Source organism: Malus sylvestris, chromosome 17 (genome assembly GCF_916048215.2).
Source record: "Malus sylvestris chromosome 17, drMalSylv7.2, whole genome shotgun sequence".
NCBI lineage: Eukaryota > Viridiplantae > Streptophyta > Magnoliopsida > Rosales > Rosaceae > Malus > Malus sylvestris.
Window position 1 is genome coordinate 3,932,110 of NC_062276.1, and position 13,539 is coordinate 3,945,648.

The 13,539-nt window shown below is 35.9% G+C and overlaps 1 protein-coding gene across 1 annotated transcript; it reads left to right on the forward strand.

The window, feature by feature from the left end:
- Nucleotides 1-10,140: 10,140 nt before the first annotated feature.
- LOC126612035 (transcription factor MYB16-like) lies at nucleotides 10,141-12,768 on the forward strand. Its single transcript, XM_050280333.1, has 3 exons — nucleotides 10,141-10,397; nucleotides 10,523-10,652; nucleotides 11,391-12,768. The coding sequence occupies exons 1-3, from the start codon at nucleotides 10,265-10,267 to the stop codon at nucleotides 12,292-12,294; spliced, it is 1,167 nt and encodes a 388-aa protein (XP_050136290.1). The 5' UTR covers nucleotides 10,141-10,264; the 3' UTR covers nucleotides 12,295-12,768.
- The last annotated feature ends 771 nt before the right edge of the window (nucleotides 12,769-13,539 follow it).

Here is a 13,539-nt window from a genome sequence, read left to right on the forward strand (position 1 = left end):
AACCGAGAGAAGAGAATGCCAAGATTTCCTCCTTCCCTTCCTTCCTTTCTCAACGCAGCAGCCTTGCCTTTTTTCCTTCCTTTCCTTCCTTTTTTTCTATTTTTTTTCCTCTCAAGAACTCTCTTTTACTGCTGCAACTTGCAGCCTTTATGCCCATGCTTGCTGCCCCATTTCTGCTCCATAACTCACCCCACTAACAGCCATTTAGTGATGACAATAAGTGAGAGGAAATGGTAAAACAATTGTAACTTTTTGGGCAACCTTTATGCCAATTACTCCCACTTAATCCTCATCTTTATTTCCATTTCATCTGATATTTGAAGAGGTGTCAGCTGGCTTGTTCTTAGCTGCATCAGTTTTGGCTGCTAGTTTTATTGGATTTATTGCCTTCAATGCAGTTACAAACTGCTCAGCGTCTTGGAAACCTTTCAGTGCTAAAACGGCCATAACTTCTTCTAGAAAAAAAATATTAACAATCCGCGAAATGTTCCAGAAAATAGACATCCGTAGCTTTCCAAGAATATAAGGCTCAGTTTCTAATTCATTCTGAGCTGTTCGCAACTTGCTTCCAAAGTCAGCTGACCTGCACAAGCAGTTTTGACGAATTTGTTACTTAAAATCCCACTTGTGCTATTTTTCTTTTATTTGCTTGACAAATCCTACAAAACACAAAAACAAAGTAAATAGCTCAAAAATATAAGGAACTAACTAAGAAAAGACAAGTGAATTTGATGTAAAATATATATAAATATGAGCTTATCACATGGGCAAATGTATCTGTATAATCGATTCCATATTTTTGAGTGTACCCTTTTGCTACCAGTCTTGCCTTGAAACGATCCACTGTCCCATCAGCTTTGTACTTGACAATATAGACCCATTTGCATCCCACAGGTTTCTTACCAGCTGGCAAGTCCGTGATTTCCCAGGTAGCATTCTTCTTCAACGACTTTAATTCTTCATTCATTGCTGCTTGCCAACATGGATCAGCTAAAGCCTCCTACACACTGTTAGGAATAGATACAATAGATAATTGAAACACAAATGACTTATTTGATTCTGATAGGTGGTTGGTAGACACATAATTACCTAACGGGTATAACACATTAGATTCTTGGTTGGGTCTATTCACCGAGTACCTAGTTTTGCATTTAGGATCATCTTCGTAAGTAAGTTTAGGAATACCTCGGTTGACACGGTTAGGGAGACGATGTGGTGGTGGTGCATCCGGAATCGAAAACGATTGATTATGATCATTGGGGCTCAAGGGTGGTGAGACCGACTGTGAGATAGCTGGCAACAATGAGCTGTCCAATGGTGAGGAGGCTGGCAGCGAGTTATCCAATGGTGAGGAAGACAATTTCTTTACCGGCGGTGTTGGCTCATCAACATTGTTTTCATGTGAATGATCACCACTTAACTCCAAGGCATTACCACTTAATTCCAAGTCATTCACATCATTATTTTCTTGTGAATCATCACCACTTGTTTCCAATACATCACCACTTAAACCCAAATGATTCACATCATTATTCTCTTGTGAATCATCACCACTTGTTTCCAATACATCACCACTTAAACCTAAATGATTCACATCAGGAATAGTATAATCAAGAGTTTGAACTTCTGTCTGATTCTCCCCCTGAAGCACAGACTCGGAATGGGAAAAGTACATATCGTTTTCATGAAATGCAACATCCACAGTGATAAACAACATTTTCGTCGGAGGTTGATAGCAGTGATATCCTTTCTGATTAGAGGCATACCCCACAAATACGCACCGTAAGACTCGAGGTTCAAGCTTACTCCTCTGCTGTTTATGGAGATGAACGAAAGCCACACAACAAAACACGTGAGGTGGAAGATTTGGAATTTCAGGAGCATCAACATGTGAGGAGAGAGCCTGAAGAGGTGTCTGAAAATCAACTGATCGGGATGGAACGCGATTAATGAGATACGCAGCCGAGGTGAGAGATTCTCCCTAATAGGATAACGGGAGACGCCCCTCGAGTAAGAAAGCACGGACAACCTCCAGAATGTGACGGTTCTTGCGCTCTGCAACCCCATTTTGTTGTAGAGTGTATGGACATGCAGTTTGATGAACAATACCATGATGATCAAGAAAGGCACGAAGTTCAGAGTTCACATACTTGCCACCATTATCACTTCTGAGAACCTGTATTTGTGACTTATACTGCACTTGCACCATTTTGGGAAATTGCTGGAACAAGGAAGTAACTTCACTCTTTGACTTCATCAAACAAACCCAAGTCATACGTGTGCAATCATCAACAAAAGTAACGAACCAATAAACACCACCAAATGTAGCAGTTTTAGATGGTCCCCAAACATCAGAATGGATTATCATAAATGGAACATAACTTTTTGTCAAACTAGACGGAAACGAAGTACGATGACTTTTAGCTAGTTCACAAACACCACATTTAAAACTTGAAACGTCATTCTTAACAAATAGGCTAGGAAACAACCTCTGTAAATAACCGAAAGAAACATGTCCAAGTCGACGATGCCACAACCAAATCTCCGAAGCTTTATTCCGCTTTCCCTGAGACCCTTCCATAGTAAGAGCTTGATTCAACATCTAGGTACTGTTCGATATCAGCTCTAAGTAGTAAAGCTTCCTTTTTCTGATACCATAACCAATCGTCTTGCGAGTCCGAATATCCTTAAAAACACAAAAAGAAGGCCAAAAAATAACAAGACAATGTAGGGCGACGGTTATTTGAGCAACAAATAATAAATTATAATCAAGAGAAGGAACAACAAGCACGGTATCAAGATTAAGGGTATTTGAAAGGGAGACAACGCCTTCCCCAATAATGGGGGCAGGATTACCATTTACAACAGTTTTGGTGGATGGTTTTAGGGTTTGTACTTGTCTAGAATCACAAGTCATATGTTCAGTAGCACCAGAATCAATTATCCATGTATTATTCGTAACAGATGCAGAAACCTTTAAAGCTTTACCATCGTTGTTTGTATGTTCAGAAGCTACCTTAGCTTTGGCAATCAATGCACACGACTCATTACAGCGGAGATGACGAGTCCAACGTGTCATTACTCTGCGTGAGTTGAGTGCAACGTTTGAGGTGATTGATAGGGCCAAGATTCCAAACTAACTAGGTCAACAATGTGAGATCCCTGGAACAAAAAACAAACAGTAACACAAAAAAAGACAACCTTTTTTTTTTCCTTTTTTTTTTCTTTTTTTTTTCTTTTTTTTTCTTTCTTTTTTTCTTTCCTTACTCCTGGGAATTCCTTCAAAACACGCAAAGCAAAATAAATGCACGTGGGGACTTCCTTCAAAACACGCAAATAAAAAAATAAATGCAGGGATCATATCAAATTAGTTTAGCAGAACATAGGTTAGGCTACAGATGGTACGATGAGTCAAATGCGTAGACGCGAGGAAGAGACTGGTCGGTTTCTGGTGCAGAAGAAATCGTGGTTGTCAACCGAGATTTGCAACGACAAGGTTTCTAGATTAGGATCTCGGTTTGTGGGTATGCGATGCAGCAACAGATGGTAGTGGGTGACTGCAGGGATCGGCTCAGTGAACTCGAATCAGCAACGACGACATTGCTCGCTGGTGTGACGGTGCGCTGCACAACTAGATGCGCAACTGGTGAACTCGGATCAGCAACGACAGCGTCGCTCGTTGGTGTGACGGTGTGTTGCACAACTAGCTGTGCAACTGGTGGTTCTTGGTTCTGCGCATAACGCGACTTGTTTTCTTTTTTCTAACCTAGGCTCTGGTGCCAAGAAGAGAATGCTCTTTTGGAATAATTGTGTATCTTATTCATCTCTCATGGAGGGGTTTATAAGCTATTACAATCATATCAATAAGGAAAGAAATAATTTACATAAAATCATATTAAACTAAAAATCCCAAAATTACATGTATATTATATACACAAAAAGTCAACAATGGGAAGTGTAATTTTGGATCCAAATATCGATGAAATTTGTTATCTAACTATAAATGGAGAGCCTTTCATGTTCAACCTTCGCACAAAAATTTCGTCAAGAATGGATGACAAGATTATTAAGGAGGAATTTACTCGTACTGCTTCCCATATGTGCTGACTTGCTGGCCGACGCCAGTTCCTAGATTACCACAACACATATAGAGGAGGAGGAAGGTAATTTGCACGCAGCAAAATGTGAGAAGATTTATCTAATAGTGGCAGCAACAAGTTAAATTTAATCTTGTGTTTAATCCGTTTATTAATCAAATCTTTTTTTTTTTGAAGGGTTTATAAAAGATAATCGGATGAGCAGTACTATTTGGTGGCTTCATGTTTTGCTTGATACAAATTCAATTGCTTTTCTTGATTATGTCTGAAAGTTGAAACTGGTATTTAGTTTCAAGGTTTTTGATTGTTTGCATTACAAGGTCAATATTTTAGTTTCATGGTATACTCTGTGTTTTAATTGTATTTGGATTAATTCTAGCTGGAATATCTCGGTTTTGGTCTCCTTATGTAGCTCCAAGACAACTACATTTTTATTTATTTTTGCTTGTGATGCGAGTATCCCAATACAACCAGTCACATAGTGACCAATTATATTCTCTTTAAAAACAATTAATATTATTCTTTTTTCTTGTGATGCAAGCTTTTTATTTTTTGTACTTACTAATATTATTGTTTATAATTTACACGACAGCAATTGTTAGGAGGGGGTTCTAATGACAGGTGTTGACATTCAATTGGTGCGCTGACTGATCAGCACCCAAGTATTGTTAGTGTGGTGACGAGTCAATACTCAATACCTAGTATTGTCGTTTTTACTACGACATTTGTTTCTTTTTTTCTTTTGTTTTTAATTTTTAATCACACTTTTTGATTCATTTGAAATTCACATCTTCATTGTAACCCAAGAAACAGATATATCTTTTACCTACAAAATGACACAAATCAAATAAGTGGTGTCAAAACTCGCCTAGTTACAAAGACGGAGCATTTTGGTACATATTTACATTGACTTGGAATCGGCCTAAAACATTTACAAGTGAGCAAATAAACAAGATTTCAGGCTTGTTTGAGATTTTTTGTTTAGGAAATATTTTTGCTCATAATAAAAGTTTTTGCTAGAAGTGTTTTTATTAAAAACACTTTGAAACTTTTATTGAAAACTTAGGTTAAAAAAAAAAAAAAAAGACTTGAAAGTGATTCATAAAGAAGCACATGTCAAATTGTTATCCAGAAAGCATTTCTATGACCTAGAAGAAACACTCATAAGGTTTATGTCAAAAACATACAGAAGTGCTTTTAGTATTTTTAACTCTTTCAAGAATTGGTTAGGATCTTGAAATACCTATTTTTTGACATACATTTTTATAGGGCCCACTATATAATTTTTTTGAACGGTCCAAACTTTTTATCTTTTAAGTCTTCCATAAAAAATCATATCTACCAAAAATCTAAATCATATGACCGTTAGATTAAATGGTAGTCATTTTAGTGTTTCTTTGTGAAACTGTATTCATCTATTTTCTTCACTCTAAATGAATGTCTCAATAGTTTTGGTTTTGTCTAAGTTTTTGTAAGTATGATTTATAAATGACGGCTTGAAATATAGACAGTTCATATCGTTGAAAAAAGTTATGAAATGATCCCTAAAAAGTGTGTAAAAAAGAGTGTGTCGTGCGGTCCAAACCCTTCAAAAATAGTCTCAAACACGTGGCTACATGTTATAAGTCCTATCCATGGTGTGAATGGACCATATGCTCTTAACCGTTGTTTTCGTATATCTCTGTATAATTTTACTACATATACACAAGTTTTTGAACTGTTATTAACACTTTAAAATAATCATGGTAAACTCGCACCGAGTGTATAACAAACTGATATTGCAATTCTGAATAATATTTTTGAGACAAACTTCTTTTCATCTTTTGTTTTGATGTGCCAATATATATGCACGTTGAGGTATGATACTTTGACAAGTGTAAAATGGGACTCAATTTAAGGAGAAATTATTCAGTGTGCCAGGAACAACTATAGTACACAAAGTGTCAGGATACAAATGCTTGAAATTTTTTTTTTTCAAATTTTCAATAACTTATATTATAACATTTGGTGTATCAAATCGGAATCTTGGCATTCTCATATTTAAGAGGGTCATAAAGAACTTGTTGGACCATATACAATGGCTAGAGCTGGCAGTCATCAAGTAGAATTTAAGATGGTGTCCCCAATTGTCCTCTTTTCCTTCCCCACCCCAGCCAGTATCATATTTTACTTCACATTTTTCTGCTTCTGTAGTTTTGCACTTCCACGCCACACACAAACAAGTATTTTAATTATTTTTTAATTATAAGGGTTTCTCTATTTTAGCCCCTCCATGGGACCCCTTTTTTGTCTTTTCATGCTTTACATATCATTCAAGATATTAACCCCACGGAGCCGTAGAGCCCATCTCAATAAATTAGTTTAGTCCTGCTTTGTTCTCGAATTACCAAGCTGCCCTCTGAGATTCCTTTGCTTTCAAATTTGTATTTGTTAATTAATTTACAGCAGGAGCAGCCTCTACAGGTCTCCATCACCGTTCACCACCTTCGAGTGTACCTCTTTCGGCAGGGCAACTTTTGGACCTGGTTCAGTAATGGCTTCGGACCCACTGACCCACACCACTGTTTATCTTTGAAAATTTTACTTTCTTATATGCAATACCAAATTTTAAATATAAGCAGTGTTATTTAAATTCTCGTAACGATGTTGTAGTTGTTCATTTTTTTGTCAATTACAGTTTCACGTATATTGTTTAGTGTGATCAAATTATGGGTGTATAAGAAGAAGAAGAAGAAGAAGAAGAAAATTAGGTACAAGAGTACTTTGAGCTACAATAATTAAGCGATTGATCTATGCATTGCTAATTAAGGTGCTAGATCCATATGTAGGAGAGGGACTACAGATTCATGAAGTCGAATGTGACACTTATGAAAGCATTATAAAGACACTTTATCCCCCGTTTTAATAGCAACAAGGACTTGGCTTAACTAGGTACCCTAACTAGCTAGGGCAAGAGATATATGCATGTTGCTAGTGTTATTCCAAGATCAGCTATAAGCTGACCCAATTGTGCAAACTTCCATGCTAGGCTAGTTCGAGCATGGTGTGACTTGAATGAGTTGAGGGGTTCCATGTGGATACCCTAACCAATTAAGTTAACTTCACTGAGGATGGCTAGTTAGTTTGCATCATTACATATGAGTTAATTTATTTATCTTAGCAGCAACAACAACAACAAAGTATTATTCAACTAAGTGGGGTCATCTGTATAAATCTTAGAACACCAATGCACTAGGTTTTGACCAAAGTCTTTCGTTCGTTTCAAGTGCTCCATGTCTTTTCTTAAAGTTGCTTAGCAACTAGAGAGAAATTTCAGTAGGCTTATCTAACCAAGATAACTTTCACACTGAATGAGACTAGCTAGCATGAGGATAAGTGTGATTGAGTTACAAAAGATCTCATGTATGAGAAATTGCTTAGAAATGACATGATTGGATAACCCACTCAAGTTTTTCTCTTGTAGTAGAGGAAAAAAGTAAGATTGAAAGTTGTGAATTGATTATTTTTTTTTTTTTGTTACTAATATTATGCACCTACCAAGCAATACTAATGGTGACTAGGTCACACTTAAATAAGACGTGGACCACTGGTCTGTGCTTATGCTTACATTAAATCTTTACCTCTTTTAGTGTTGAAACCCAAAGCAGATTTGAGCAGATTCTGAAATTCTAGGAGTAGCATTTTGTGTAGAATAATTACTTGCTAGAGGCGGCCAATGATCTTGTTCTAGGAGTTATATCCAGTTGCCCCTCTCTGGAGAATGGCTTCAATTAATATTTGATGGACTGCATAGCATAAATCTATAGGATTTGTATTGATACATTCAGCTAGCTAGCTAATCAAATTACCCACAAAAAACAAGGCATTATCTTTGTGGAAAGTGGGTTGATCATCCTATCCAAGACCTAACGTTTGAAATCCAGACCGTGTCTTCAATTTATCGAAAAAATATTTCCAATCCTAGGTCTGCATGGAAGATAAAGTCTGAGGTGTTATTTGTATTAGAAATGGATATGTAAATTAGTTATGCATGTAGAACTTGGAAGTTTGAGAAATGGAGCATCAATTTAAAATAATTTTAGAATTATTGGAACTCATCTTAAAGAAAACAAAATTCTTAATATTTAAGAATAAAATAATCAACTTTAAACAAATCAACCAATGACATTTAATATTTAAAAAAAAATGAAAATACTTGTGTCTGCTTCACGGTTGCGCATGCTTCTACATCCCTTTGTGTACAACAATTTAAATATTTCTCTTTATTTATAAATGAGACTTTTTTAAGTTCGAATCTCATAAATCTCTTGCCATGTCATTAAAAATCAGAATTGTTCAGTGGACACTACAACAAAATGTAAATTCTTATTGAAATCATTGATTTATGAGATAGAATTGGTGACCAATCAAGAAAAAAAAGGGTCACCCTAAGTCACTAATGCCTCACATTTTGCGAGGATCGGGGGAAAAATGAGCGTCTTTTGTACACAGCCTTATTCTTACTTTACAAAAATGTTGTTTCCATGACTCGAACCTATAATCAATATCTATTTAAATTAATTTTATAGAATGGATCTTTACATTGGTGACTAATGAAAAATAAATAATCAAATTGAAGATTTAATTATCCATATGTATGAGATAAGTGGACACTACATCAAAATTTAAATTCTTGTCGAAGTCATTGATTTATGAGATCGATTAATTAATTAATTTTTTTATAGAATAATCTTTATATGATCATTAAAAAATATATTTATTTAAGAAAATATTTGCTAAGGAGTTACTCTCACTTTTTCAAAAGTAAAAGTCAAGAAGAAGAAGAAAATAAGTGAAGAACATTGAGCATCAATATTTTGAAATTTAAGTAACTTAGTATTACGATTTAATGATATTCATTTTCATTTGTAAGTGAGAGATTTTATGTTCGATTCTCGTTAAAGGTAAATTTGAATCACATTATTACTTGCTCATTGTGAGGCTTAGCGAACTCTCGATCCCCTTTAGTGAAGATAATATCATTTGTTAATATACATATATATATATATATATATATTGTCACACGATAGATTTTGTTAAATTAAATGTTATATTAGTCATCGACGAGATTTATCCACGCTGTCATGTAAGAACTCAACTCTTGTCCACACCACTATGAAGGGTCCCTTGTAAAAAAAAAAAATACATATTTTGGAATTTAATAGGTTTGTTGATTAATCGAGAACTATTCTCGTCATAAATGGGTCTACTGCAAAATCTGCAGGAAATGGGGAATGCATATTGCAAGACTGTGACATACATGTCAAAGTTATATATAAATTAGTGGACCATAAAATTTCATGGAAAAGAAAGAAGGTGTAAAGAAAAACAAATCATCTTGAAAACGAGGACTGATCCTATATGCAATTATTCTTGATAATATCTGCTAAAGAGATCCTGCCCTTAAAATTTTTAAGTTGAAAGACGATATGATAAAGATAAACCATTAATAAACTTTCCTGATAGAGCAAACAATTCTCTTAGCCATTAATATAAAGCAAATTAAAGAACTTGGCATATTATATACTAGATTTTGAAGTCCGGAGCTAATGTATTGGGAAATCTGGACCATTCAAGATAGAGAGATTTAAACTTTTGGTTTGTGTGAAGTAGGTCAGTGGAATGTACTAATAGATACATGTTTAGTATTTAAGTACAGATGTCAATGACAAATTCATAGTTTTCTGATTTCACATGTGGTAATACGCGTAGTGAAAACTTAAGAAGCGAAATGATTCTCGAACTCAAACTTTAGTTAACATGATTTGAATTTATATTTCTTGTAACTAAATAAACATGTCCAACTCGGATATACTATAAGAGCACATCCGCTCTAATAAATGTTTATGTGAATATTTACAAAGTGATAGAAGGTTAAGAGGGTAGTTTTGTCATGAGAAATGTACCACACTATTACTCTCTGATCAAAATTTATTTCTTTATCCCATTTATGTCGCTGACCTTTCTCATCCCCAATGCATATATACGCCCATTTCTTCCCTTTCTCTATTTAATTTCCTCCATCCATATATAATATATCATCTTCTTTTTCTCTTGCCGAAGGTAAGTCTAGCTGTATAAACAAGAGCAGAACCTACTACTTTGCTTTGCGGGTTCAGAATATTCTGATGGGTCGATCACCGTGCTGTGACAAGGTGGGTTTGAAGAAAGGACCTTGGACTCCAGAAGAAGACCAGAAACTCTTGGCTTACATTGAAGAACACGGCCATGGAAGTTGGCGTGCCCTCCCAACAAAAGCTGGTGAGACTTCCACTTGCATTTCCCCACATATTATACTATAAGAATGTATGTAATTACATAACATGTGTAATTTAAGTACTTAATTATTTGTTAATTTCACGGTTTAATTAACTAAATGTGTGTAGGTCTTCAGAGATGTGGAAAAAGCTGTAGGCTTAGATGGACTAACTATCTTCGACCTGATATTAAGAGGGGAAAGTTCAGTTTGCAAGAAGAACAAACCATAATTCAACTCCATGCCCTATTAGGGAACAGGTAGAGTACAATTGTTTATATTGTCGCTTAATTTGTTGTTTTTTAAATCAACAATTGTCGTCCCTGCGATTTGAACACTGTAACTCCCCTATCAGTGTAGCTAGACCACATGGTCTTATGCAATTTTGTTGTTATCAACTGTCTTAGTCTTATTAGTTCTGGACCTCTGGTAGACATTGTTACCAAATGTTAATTAGTAGTCTTATTTTTCATGGTTGTTAATCCTTTCTCTCAAATATGTTCTTATTTTTCTTTACCTTGACAATGTAGAAGCTAGAATTTGTTAAGAAGTCTCAAGCTAAATTTTTCGACTTTTTAAATGTGAAAGCCTTGATCTCGCAATTAGTTTTAACCACTCAACTCCGACCTGTCACTTATTCACAATTTTGACTTGTGCGACCATTTTCCATAACATGATAATTCACTGCTGTTCTGAATTCTGAGTCATGAATCTTCTGACTGCGAGTTCATTATTTATGGGTCACAATCTTTTAATGAAAATGATCCTCTTCAAATTTTCTTATTGTGCACACTCCTAATCGTTTCTGATTTTTTTTAAATTCAACTGATCAAAGAAGAATCAACGAATAAGTAAATAGAATGTTAAATTGCCCATTAAATCAATTTTTATATTATAATGCTTACAACAGATAAATGAAATAAAAATACTTATGAGATCGATGTAGTTTACGTTGTTTTTATAGTATTTTGGTGCTAATATTTGTCTTTGATGATCAGGTGGTCGGCCATAGCAACTCACTTGCCAAAGAGAACAGACAATGAGATAAAAAACTACTGGAATACGCATCTTAAGAAGAGGCTAGCCAAAATGGGCATCGACCCCGTCACGCACAAGCCAAAGAACGACGCCCTACTCCCTAGCGCCGACGGTCACTCCAAGAACGTCTCCAACCTCAGCCACATGGCTCAGTGGGAGAGCGCTCGGCTCGAAGCCGAGGCTCGCCTCGTCAGAGAATCAAAGCTCCGCTCCCACAGCTCCTCATTACTCCATCAGCTCACCACCACAAACCCCAATACCTATGTTCTGGTGAATTCTTCGTCTTCGGGTTCGACTTCAGCTCAACTTCAGATTAAGTGGCCGTCATCAAACCCTTCTAATAATAATATTGATCTCGAGTCTTCGACATCTACGCTCAATTACAATTCCGATCAGACTAACGTTAATAACGCATCGTCCTCCGCAGTGGGGTCCGCGATTATGAAGCCGGCGATGATCGAGTTTGTTGGGTGTTCAGGTTCTTCTGAGACCAAGGAAGAATGTGGGGATAAAGAAGATTGGAAGTCCCATTTGTCTTTCACTTCATTAGGGTTAGTTCATGATCATCAGACCATCACAATGTCCATGGACGCTGGGAGTGCATGGCCTACTGCTATTGATCATCAAGTTGGCTATGTGGCTGCTGACATGGCAGCTGCTGATCAAGAAGGGTTCACTAATCTCTTGCTTAACAACTCTGATGAGGTGCAGAGTTTGTCAGACGGGGATCACGGCGGGGATTCTGATAACGGTGGTGGAAGTGGCAGCGGTAGCGGTAGTGACTACTACGAAGATAATAAGCATTACTGGAATAGTATTCTCAATTTGGTGAACTCTTCCCCCTCAGAATCTCCATTGTTTTGATGATGAACTCTGTAGCCACTGCCATGTCCTCTATGTGATCATTTCGGATTAATTGGAGTTCTGATTGGGAATTAAATCAAAGTGTGCAACAAATTCAGCTCCTCTCATGATCAAATTACCAAAAGCAAATCATTTGCTTAATTTCCGTTCATGAATTCATGCTATTGCCGAAGCAGTTTTTGGTTGCTTATGCAATTTTCATAGGTTAGGTACCAGAAAAATGTAATAAAATATGCTTGACATGCATGCATGCTTGGTGTATTCTCGTGAAAGCAAAATAATTACAGTTTTGGCTGGCTGTAGCTCTCACATCAAATGTTAATACGTCTCTCCCTTTTAACTTGTTAGAGAGTCGTTCATCTAGCTGCAAACTACGTATCAGTCTCGTATAGTTTTCTTCAATATATTCAGCATTGTTCATCTGTACTTTGATTTTTTTTATGGTTATGAGTGAATGTATCCGTTAACCCGGAATTTCTTTGGATTGTTTTCCCTTCGAGCGATATTATTGTCTAATATAAACTAGAAAATAGAAGATTCACTTGGACGTGAAGGCAAATAGCCGAAAAAATTACACTCTGCTCTAGTAAACTTGATTATGCCAAAGTCTTGTTTATTTGAAATTAGATTTTCTGTTTGGTTAGTTTTATGCTATTTAAAACTACACAGGACATTTATATGGACATGTCCAATACAAGATATTTTTATGACCGACTTTACTGATGTTTGGTGCTATGTCAATTTGTTCTTTTGAGGTAGAATTAAAAGAGGTTTTAATTTCTGAGTCCTTTTTTTTCCACTTTCCTGTTTCTCTATGCTTTAGTTGTATTGCAAATAACAGGAAACACAAATCATAAACGAAATGAAAGCTAATGCCACGTTGAGTAAATTATAGAGATAAAAGAAGTTGACCAAGAAGAAAAAAATCCTACACTCTTGTCAATTTCCCAAGTCTAGTACTCTTCCTCTTCCCATCTAACATGGCGGTGGCATTAAAAACTTAATGCTTTTGTGACGGCCACTATAAATTAATATTGTTCTACATGAGAGAGAGGGGGAAGAAAACTAAATGGATTTTGGTAGAAAAATGGAATCACGTACGTATATGTTTGCCCTTTTGCATTGTTTATGTACTCATTTGAAAGTGTTTTCAAAATAAATGAAAGTGCTTTTAATGAAAGTGTTTTTAGAACCAATCCTTAGTAAAATGTAAATAAATCTTGGAAAGGCACTTGAAGTGTTTCT